Genomic DNA, 10,612 nt, shown 5'->3' with positions numbered 1-10,612 from the left:
TTAAGCTGTACATTTTTGACTGCTGAAATGAAGTGAATTTGGCAAAACATTCAGTCTGATTTACTGACAGTCATTTCTCAATGCGGTGGAAAATTTGTTCAGCTGAATCAGTTTTAATGTGCTTGTCATAGAAATGTTCCAAGCTATGAAACACAAGAGCAGTTGTGGTGCTTTGAGCATCCAGTCTTTCTGATCTCCATTCAGGAAGCCTTATCTTGCACAGGCAAAGATGCAAATCTCAACATTTAATGTGGAATTGCAGGCAGACGTGTTTCAGACTAGAGAGTGTTTCAACATCTGAGAATCAAGGAGGAAAAAATGGCCCATGTAGATTAGTGTCTCTGGAGGGTTACATAAACAAAACCAAGAGTCACCTCTTTTGTTGAATTTTCTTTTTCTCATTGAAAGAATTCATGTTTTTACAGAATTCATCTGTGGTGCTACTTTTGTCTCTTCAATGTCAATTTTTATTAGAGTATTCTGTTGTCCATATACAATGAGGTATTAGGGAATTTTGGTCAAGCATGTTCGAGTTAGAAAGTCCACTCCTGAACAGACTTGTTTAAACTGGACGATTTTTTGGGATGGATTTCAGAAAGGTTTATTATTTGGATTAGAGAAATAGAAGTAAAAGAGTTTGCTGGGACAAAGAGTGTGGTTATTCCAAGTTGGAGTGCTGTTATTGAAACTGAATGACATAGTAATGAAGAAACCTTTGCTTAAGTTGCCTGACTGTTAAACCGCTAACATCATTCTGTGCTGATAGTTACTGATAGCAACATCGGATATCAATGTGCTCATTGTGGATCAGTGTCTCAGAAAAAAAAAAACGTATTGATAACTGGATGTCTGTATCTCATGAGGGTCTGAATTCAAATAGGAAAAGATTAGATTGTGGTCTTGGACAAACACTTCTCTCCTGTCTTGAAGGTGGACGCCTTGAACCTATGTGGTTTAGTTGCTCCATGCAATTGAGAAGAAGGCAGTAACCAGTGTAAGAAAACCTCTACATATTCACAAGTTTTCAAACATTTCCTTTAAACCTTGATTCAGTCCAATAGCAATTTGAGCTCAGCGGGCACTTCTGCTTTTATTATGCATATTAGTTTTATATGGAAGCTTTAAGAGACCATCATGATTTGTCATGATCATGACCTAATTGTCTTGAGATCTTGAGAACTTTAAAAGTTTTTCTCCTCGTTGGTCTTGAGGTAACAAAAACATTCTAAGCACTATGTAGGCTATTCTTTTTATTATATTGCTTTGAAATAAAAATGATAAATCGTGATATAGCAGTATATTTTTATTGCATGGTTATAGAATGTTTTTGACAGATGAATGGTGATCGACATACACGTTGGTATTACAAGAAAACTTTTGTTATGTTGAGATCATGAGAAAATTAATTATTGATCATGAGAAAATGACAAAAATAATGCATGAGTTTCATTTTTCATAGTCTTGCACAGACAACCCATTTTGACATTTTTACAATGGTCAGTCAAGAAAAATATTACACTCAAAAAGAAACATTTGCTATTAAACCATCTTCTCCTCATTAACTTCACATAAAAACCCTTTTTTAGATGCCATGAATTAAACCTGCATATTCTCTAATCATGTTTGGTTGCTTTCCATTGTGAAAAGGAATTTGAATGCATTAATACACCTTGGTTACTGTGATGAGACAGAATAGGCTATACAAAATAAGTTAAATATTTTTAAACCATTACTTCAAAATAATTTTATATTAGACAAAATAATTTCATATTAAAAAGTATGCTAAATTCACTTAAAATCAAAAAGAAAAACAGTCTGAGCAGCTGTGCAAAAATTAACCATAGAAGAATGGAAAAAATAGAAAATCTGATCAGGATGACCCAGGATGAAGTTTTCAGGTTGGATAGATTTGTGATGGTGATTGTTGTAGTGATTGGACGAGTAAGTGGAGGATGGGGGGACTGGGGGAGGACTTGTTGGCAGGGTCACAAACTATTTCCTTAAACAGAGTTATGAAAACCATACGGCACAAGGGAAAGCCACAGGCCGAATCTCCCCCACCAGTCAGTGAACTCATTACCCGCCCCCTCTTCTAATAACAAACGCCTGTACCCTCCTTCTCTGTCTCTCAGCAGCTAACAGACTGCAGACAAAATTCATCCCTTTAAACATAGAGACCAGAGGTTTGAAATAGAGCAGAGGTTTGAAAGAGCTCATAGGTAAATTTTAACATTTGATTAGGTAAAAAAAATTAATTAAAACAAAACGCAGACAAGTAAGATTAACAGACAAACCAGGAAATAGCTCAGCTGCAGAAAAAAACAGTTATGGGAATCAGGACTGTTAGAAAATGCTGTCCTGCATATCCCTGTCTTTTTTTTGTTCTTCTATATTTGAATTGGTCTAAGGGAGTCGTGGGACAAAGCTTGCAGGAGCAGGATGGTGTGTGCAATGCAGAGGGATGCTATTCTATTCATCTCCAGCGCAAGACGTTCCGTGAGTCTTGGAGGAGCTGCAAGGATAAAGGGGGGAACCTGGCTACTATGAAAGGACCAGAAGAAGCTTCTTTGATCCATGACCTCCTATCGTCCAGGGTTAGACGTGGCCCCCGACCCAGAATCAGGCTTTGGATTGGCCTTCAGCGTCAGCCTCGGCAGTGCTCGGCCACGCGTCCTTTGAGGGGCTTTACCTGGATCACTGGGGATCAGGAAACGCAGTATACGAACTGGCAACGCGATGATTTACCCAGTGCTTGTGCTGCTCATCGTTGTGTGGTCATTACCTACAACACAGCTGACAAAACTGGCAACAACCAGTACAACTTCAAATGGCTCGATGGGTCTTGTGCAGTGCCTGTGGAAGGATTCCTCTGCCGCTACACCTACCAAGGGATGTGCCCCGTTCTTCAAAAAGAAGGAGGGGGTCCTGCACTGTACACAACCCCGTTTGAACTGGCAAGTACTATTCTTACGCACATTCCTTTCGGCTCAGTGGCAACTCTTCCTTGTCCTGACAACGAGAAGGAAGACCAGTCAGTTCTGTGCATGCTGAGGGAGGACGGGAGCATTGGCTGGTCGAAGGATGCACCGCTCTGCTTGAATACTGCGAGGAACTGGTGTGAACAGGACAATGGAGGATGTGAGCACTACTGCTTGAACTCAGATACCCATTACTACTGTGAGTGCTCCGAGAATTATGTTCTGGGAGAGGATGGAAAGACCTGCCAGCTTTCGGACCCCTGCCACACTGCCAACTGCGAGTTTGAGTGCGAGTCCACTTCTCAGGGACACCACTGCAAGTGCCCTGATGGGTACCTCCTGTCAGGTGATGGTCAGAGTTGTCTTGATATAGATGAGTGCTTGCAGAAACCATGTCCGCAGGAATGTGTCAATGCACCTGGTACATTCGAGTGTAGATGTTACGAGGGCTACCTTCCGTCTGAGATTGGAGAATGTGTGGACGTAGATGAATGCATGGAAGGAAAGTGCGATCATTTGTGCGAGAACTCGCCTGGTTCCTACACGTGCCGCTGTCACGAGGGATTCTTTCCACTCAGAGAAGATCCAGATCAATGCGAAGATATCGATGAGTGTAAAACTCCAGACATTTGTGATCAGGTGTGCAGAAATTACGAAGGTGGATTTGAGTGTTTTTGTGAGGAGGGTTATATGTTGCAAGTCGACAACTACTACTGTCGGCCAGTCGAAGACGATGAACATTTGATGGTCGAATCAGATGATGCAACTCTGAATGATCCCAGCTTGCCTGAACTGGTGACAGATGCCAGCCCAGAGTGGCTAACAGAATCCCCAAGCATGGAGTGGCATCCGACTTACCTGAGCTGGTTGACGGAGAAGACCCAGGAAGGAGATGTAGCTACACAGGAACCTGGATTAAATCAGCATGTATCCTCAGATTCACCTTCACCTAACTTTTTGATGGATACTACAACTTCAGCTGATTCAAATGAAGAGGATGCACATGAGGAAATATCAATAGCAACTGGTGATACAGTAGATGTAAGGACTTCAGGAGACAAAGGACCCTCAATGGCTTCGACATTTGCGCCTAAGAGAAAATGGGATTTTGTCATGCTCACTCCTGAAACATCACAAATACCAGAAGATACATCAGGAACAGAACAGCGTCCAGGGGACAGAAAGAAACATGACAAAAGCTGGTTGCTTGTGGCACTGCTGGTACCACTGTGTGTTTTTCTTGTGGTCATGTTAGCATTAGGGATTGTCTATTGCACAAGTTGTGCTGTAGAGCCACGGAGCAAAAGCGTGACAGACTGTTACCGCTGGACCACCACCTCCAAGACTGAAAAGTCAAGCACAGCAAAATCTCGTGCTTGAGTAATGTACAGTTAAACTTGACTTTTTATTTTATTTTATTAAAAAAGCAGCAATGACCCTGGACTTCGTCAAGCTATTTTGGTGTGATCACACTGTCACTTTGGTATTCTGTAGGACCCTGTGGGATATAAGGGCAAAATAGTAACTTAGATGCACAATATAACTTTCAGACATTGTTTTAGTCAATGGATAAGATTTTAAAAAGCATCAACAATTCTTTCCAAATGGAAGTTGAGCAGAGACATTTTGTGCAAAGTAGGACATAGCAAACAGAATTTAGCATGCTTCCATTTTTCATATAAAACAATAGCCTAAATGAGAATTTTTATGATGCCTACAAGTGAAAATAAAAATATCAACAGATAAAATGTATTTGTTCCTGTCTTAGCTTATGCTACAGCACCCCCAAACAGTGAGGTATGTAACTACAACTGTTTGGCCAGACAACTGTTTTCAATCATTGACATTTACACATAAGAAATTAAACAGATATGAGTGCGTCAGTTTAACTTACAGTTAATATCCCTTCATTTTATCCAGCACAAGTTATATTACTATAAAATTGTGGCAATTGGATCAGACATACAGTAATAATGGAGATGCCCATGTTACTTTGATTTTGACTATTAAGGCAGAAAAAAGGAAAAGTGTCACAGAAAAATCGAACAGACCATTAGTCATGAAACTAAAGAAACAGTTCAAGCACAAAACACTCATGTCTTCAGTGAAATAGTAAATTAAATTAAATAATAAAACGAATTAAAAGATTTTATTATTCCATAATAGCCTATATATTACATCCATAATAACAAACATTTGTTTCATCAACAAATTAGTTTTTCAGTGTATCTCACTATTCTCATTTAGTGTTTATCAAAAAGTGTTTTACTATAGTGTTAAAATAAACGTTTCTTGCTGTCGCTAATAAAATTTTATTAGCACTTTCAGCATCCCAATTCTAATTCACGCCTGCTGTGACAGTGATATCAGCTAGAATGACTGCTGGCTTGGCTGTTTTGTGTTGTACAGGCACAGCCACACCAGTAGCTGTCACTGTATGACATTTGAGTTATTTTCTATACAAACTAACGTGATTTTAATAAAGCTGAACTTGCACTATGGTATGGTTGTTTCCCCATAATTATTTGTGTTGTTTTCAAAAGATTCTTTTTCACACTTTCATTTTTTGTTTGTAAAAATGCTATGAGCAAAAGCATGAAAGCAAGTTAGGGTCAGTTTGTTTACTGCATTAGGATTGTTGATGTCACATGTGGAGTTTGCAGAATAATTTTTATCTAATGACTGACTTGATGATCAGCTGAAATATTTGTCTGAATGTATTTTAAAACAATCTGTCATTACATAATGTATTTCTGTCTACATTTAATCTATGGGAAGCTGATCCACTAAGGAATTGCTTTAAATTGATTGGCTGCATAGACGTCATCCTTCAAGAAAGTAAAAGTAAATAAAGAACAATGCTACTAAAGAGGTAATATGATTGAGTTTTCATCTTAAAAAACGTTTATATATGAAATTGCAGGAATAAAGAAACAGTATTTAATGTTTTCTAGTGTAATAAAAATATATAGAATTTATGAAAATAAATACTGCCTGGTACGTCATTACTGACAAACTCCTTAAAAACGTACAATCCGACGAGGATGGGATTCGAACCCACGCGTGCAGAGCACAATGGATTAGCAGTCCATCGCCTTAACCACTCGGCCACCTCGTCATACAGATTAAGCGTGTTTGTGCTTATAAATAAAAGAGGACATATTTAACTCATGTCATACATTCAATTTGACTTTAGTGTATTCATTTTATGTAAATATTAAAACTTTAATTTACTAAATGCGTTTAAGCACCTTAGTCTCCATGATATGTTGCTAAACCGCTACCGCAACACTGTTCTAGTAAACACTAAACAGACATTAAAATTAGCAATTATAAAAACGCATTCTTGAAAGCACGAAACGGCTCTTGAAAACCTTTGAAGACACTGATACATCAAATAATTTTTGACTTGGAAAATTTTAGCTTGACATTCGTGTAACCGTAGCCCCATGCTGCCCTCTACTGGCCACACTGATATTATATTTATATAATAGTACCCTATTATAGCATTACCCATTTCCTATGCCGTAACTTATATGGAAACTAGTTAGCTCCAGCATATTCAAAGCTTAAAAACGATTTATTGTGTAATCATTTATTATTAAATATATTATTCATCTGTATGATTCAGCTGAATAATGTAATTAATAGTAATGATTTATTTGTAAATTGATCTATCTAAAATATATCTAAAATGTGGATCTCTCTGTCCACATCTGTGATCACTTACCATTGACCATCAAGGTTTACATAATTTAAAGATCTGAAAGGTTAACGTTGTCTCGCATTTATTAGTCTCCGTTTACTAGATAAAGAACAGGAAAAGAAACATCTCAGGGAAGTCAGCAGCAGCTGAGCGCACTATCAACGTCACAACCAATGAAACAGCGGCTTCTGTGGGCTTGGCCAATCACACAAAGAGTACTATAGAGCCCTTCCCCGCGTCTCTGACCATGTGAAGCTTGCCGCGAATTTCAAGCAGTTCAAACTGTTTAGGCGCGCACGGAAACATTTAAGCTGGTTTTAGACTTTAAATAATAATAATAATAAAACAAATCAAGTGGTTTGTTTATTTATTTAAGCATTTTATACGATAATGGCTACTCCTCCCAAGAGATTTTGTTCAAGCCTCGACGTTGACCTCAGTTTCGAAAAAAGGGCATTGAAGGTATCAATAGAGGGAAACATTGGTAAGTTGCTTTAAGTAACGAAATAATATACATAACATAAAACCCACTTAATATATCATGTAAGGGTTTTTAACACGTTCGTTTATTTATTTATTAAACGAACCAGTAATACCGGTATGCACGAGAGTTTTCTTGTATTGTTATACAGTAGTGCTGTTGGCGCCAAATACTGTATCTATTTTGTAGAGTGAGGCTTCACAACCATCAACTATGACTGAATTGTTTAGAAATAGTTCATCAAACTTCCCTCACGTTGGGTCATAGCATTTAAAAAAAATCGAAATCTTAAACAAAAAACTCAAAGAACTGTTGACAAGTAAAGGATGTTTTTTCATAAGTTGCAGAGCCATGCCAACCAGGCTAATTAATACAAATATATAAACATTAGGGAATTGTTTTAATCTTTGATAATTATGGGACAGCACAAGTTATGATTGTTTATTTTGGTATTGTGAATTTTAAAACCTTTGTCTGTGCAACAGCGGCAGGCAAGTCAACTTTTGTTCGGTTGTTGGATCGGGCGTCAGAGGAATGGGAGGTCATACCAGAGCCCATTGGGAAGTGGTGCAATGTACAAACCACAGAGAACGAGTATGAGGTACAGCATGTGTCTTATACAAGAGGTTTTTATTAAGGAGTGTCTTCAAACTCAGTCTCAAATGTTAATTGGAGTTTTTTAAATAATATATCCCAATCAAACCTTGTAGGAGCTCAGCACATCCCAGAAGAGTGGAGGCAACCTGCTGCAGATGTTATATGACAAGCCCAGCCGCTGGTCTTACACTTTCCAGACCTACGCCTGCCTGAGTCGTGTCCGTTCACAGCTTCAGCCTCCTTCTGCCAAACTTCAGCAGGCAGAGAAACCGGTCCAGTTCTTTGAGCGTTCTGTCTATAGTGATCGGTACATACAAACAGTTTCTCGCAACAATTTATAAGACAATAAAAAAAAGACATGTAAAATGGTATTGATCTTAAAAAGTGTTAATGTTTTGAAACCTCCAGATATGTGTTTGCTTCCAACCTCTTTGAGTCTGGAGATCTGAATGAGACAGAGTGGGCCATCTACCAAGACTGGCATTCGTGGCTCCTCACTCAGTTTGAGTCCCAGATTGAGCTGGACGCCATGATCTATCTTCGCGCTGATCCCGAGGTATCTAGCAGCTCCCTACATGTTGAATGGATCACCTGTAGTAATATGAAAGTGATGTAAATGCAAGGATATACTATGATTCATTGATTTCACGCATGATCTGCAGAGGTGTATGCAGCGCCTTCAGTTCCGAGGGCGAGAGGAGGAACAGGGGATTCCACTGGAATACCTGGAGAAGCTGCATTATAAGCACGAGTGTTGGCTGTCCAACCGAACCACAAAGTTAGTGGTCAACGTAATATGTGCTAAAACTTGTATTTCAGCTGTTTTCACTGATTAGTTATCTAAATGGATCTCTTGTCGTATACAGGTTGGATTTTGAGTATCTTAAAGACCTGCCAATACTGGTCCTGGATGTAAATGAGGATTTTAAAAATGACAGAATTAAGCAAGAAGGTGTAATTGACAAGGTACGTATAAATGGGTCTGTGGACAAATGCCATCGTTAAGAGTTTTGCCTCTTATGCCCGTTTCACACTGGATGCGCAAGCAGAGCGGAGGCAGCGTTTGTAGTGTGCAGATGAACCGCAGCTTGTGTTTTTCTGCAAATACTGACGAGTATCATCCATTCTGTCAAGTTTTTCAGATGTTCTCGTGTGCTTTGATTTATGATGGGCATACTCTGCTGCAATGCAACAATGTTCCTCTTCTACTGTCCCACACACATATTTATATAACATGCTGTATATATGTAGGTTACATGATAAATGTAATCTTAACGTTAAGATACCTCTAGTTTTAATAATTTAAACAGACTTTTGAAGTTTGGGCAAAAACTCCTGTCAATATTTTCATGTATTTTATTTTTTCACAGTGCTGATTGTCATTTGGTGATTGTGAAACATAGAACACCTCACTTATACGATTTTATGATGAAATTTAAACTCAAGTCTATTTTGAATGAGAACAACGCACTGTGGCTTTAATCCAGCGTAAGCGGCGTAGCAAACATAGACTTCACGCCAAAACAATCGTGGCACTGCCGCTTCTGCTCAGCTCCTGCTACAAGCTGCCTCAGCGTGTAGTGTGAATAGTCTAAATTTGTTAAAGGGATAGTTCACCCAAAAATAAAAATCATCATTTAATTACCCTAAAGTTGTTCCAAACCTATACATTTCTTTGTTCAGCCGAACACAAAAGAAGATATTTTGAAAAATGTTTTTAACCAAACCATTGTGGGGCACCATTGACTTTCATAGTATGGAACAAAATACTATTGAAGTCAATGATGCCCCACAACTGTTTGCAACAACTTGAGGGTAAATGATGACAGAATTTTCATTTTTGGGTAAACTATCCCTTTAACATGGGCGCTGGGGAAAAAATGCTCTGCTTACTCGTCCAGAGTGAAACAGGCCTATCGGTAAAGTGTTTTAGAATTACCATGATTTGATTTTTTTTTTTCCTTTTCTTTCAGGTGAAGGAGTTTCTGAGCACCTTGTAGCCTCTAAATGTAAATTGATCTGTGTGAATGATGGACATTGCTGATTCCTCACATTATTCTGGATTCATGTCTCTGATCATTTGAATGAATTTATGATTGTATTTTTTATTTAGCTTGTTGTACATATGTATTTGAATAAAATTAAAACTTCATTTTTTACACAGATTTTTTTAAAAACTCTTCTGCAATGGAAACTGAAGCAGGACAGGACATATGTAAAGTGCAGGACATTTTTGGACAAACAACATATACAGTCCAATATGAAACCATTGGCTTTTAGTGCAGAGATTAGTATTTATATACGTTTCGTCATTAGGTCTGAAGACTATTCCTTAAGGGAAAATATTAAAGTTCATTTTACAGGGTTCCCACAGACATAGGAAAGGCCATTTTGAAAATTATGATTTACTCAACTGAAAAGTGGCAATAAAAAAATCTCAAAATTGCATTCGATATTCTTTGTTCTTAAATATTTCATACTCCTGTAATTATACCTCTAATTCTGGTTGTCAGAATGCTGACTCACTCAGTAATGAGGACTTGCTGGCTCATTCTGTGATTTTAAGTTCATTATTATAATTAAGATTGGTTTCATAATTTTCGGCTTTCATGGTCAGTGAAGGCAATTCATTTATGACCAAATTCCAGGTTAATTTTATCTATGTTCAGACTGGTTTACCCATATAAAATTAAAGAAATGTATCACTGTTTTAAATGTCATTGAGGCATATCCCGACAGCTCATTTGACATGAGAAACAATGAAATACATTTGCAATACCGTAATCATGAACAGGAATAATTGTGGCATGTAAATATGTCAAACTAAGGTTGTGGCCCATATTCATATTT

General features: G+C 38.0%; 2 protein-coding genes and 1 non-coding gene across 3 annotated transcripts; 2 read left to right on the top strand and 1 right to left on the bottom strand.

Moving 5' to 3' along the window:
- The first annotated feature begins 2,125 nt into the window (after positions 1-2,125).
- On the top strand, positions 2,126-5,477 carry cd248b (CD248 molecule, endosialin b). The gene has a single exon (XM_077233272.1). It carries the CDS (start codon positions 2,328-2,330, stop codon positions 4,356-4,358), a length of 2,031 nt encoding a protein of 676 aa, XP_077089387.1. The 5' UTR covers positions 2,126-2,327; the 3' UTR covers positions 4,359-5,477.
- Positions 5,478-6,014: 537 nt separating this feature from the next.
- trnas-gcu (transfer RNA serine (anticodon GCU)) lies at positions 6,015-6,096 on the bottom strand. The gene has a single exon. It is a non-coding gene; the product is annotated as a tRNA-Ser (tRNA).
- An 839-nt stretch (positions 6,097-6,935) lies between these two features.
- LOC143741030 (deoxycytidine kinase 2) lies at positions 6,936-9,927 on the top strand. The gene is made up of 7 exons (XM_077233271.1): positions 6,936-7,168; positions 7,651-7,766; positions 7,876-8,069; positions 8,171-8,318; positions 8,425-8,540; positions 8,629-8,728; positions 9,736-9,927. The coding sequence occupies exons 1-7, from the start codon at positions 7,075-7,077 to the stop codon at positions 9,760-9,762; spliced, it is 795 nt and encodes a 264-aa protein (XP_077089386.1). The 5' UTR covers positions 6,936-7,074; the 3' UTR covers positions 9,763-9,927.
- The last annotated feature ends 685 nt before the right edge of the window (positions 9,928-10,612 follow it).

The sequence above is a fragment of the Siphateles boraxobius genome, unplaced genomic scaffold (assembly GCF_051911475.1).
Source record: "Siphateles boraxobius isolate OS27281-9 unplaced genomic scaffold, OSU_SipBor_1 18, whole genome shotgun sequence".
Lineage (NCBI taxonomy): Eukaryota > Metazoa > Chordata > Actinopteri > Cypriniformes > Leuciscidae > Siphateles > Siphateles boraxobius.
Note: the sequence above shows the minus strand (reverse complement) of the source record. Positions and strands in the feature narration are given on the sequence as shown.

What these genes read in the sequence shown, in the direction of transcription:
- cd248b (XM_077233272.1), top strand. Translation starts at nt 2,328, where the DNA reads ATGGGAATCAGGACTGTTAGAAAATGCTGTCCTGCATATCCCTGTCTT.
- LOC143741030 (XM_077233271.1), top strand. Translation starts at nt 7,075, where the DNA reads ATGGCTACTCCTCCCAAGAGATTTTGTTCAAGCCTCGACGTTGACCTC. An exon ending in ATCAATAGAGGGAAACATTG is followed by an intron (nt 7,169 to 7,650) that starts GTAAGTTGCTTT and finishes TCTGTGCAACAG; the next exon opens with CGGCAGGCAAGTCAACTTTT. An exon ending in CGTTCTGTCTATAGTGATCG is followed by an intron (nt 8,070 to 8,170) that starts GTACATACAAAC and finishes TGAAACCTCCAG; the next exon opens with ATATGTGTTTGCTTCCAACC.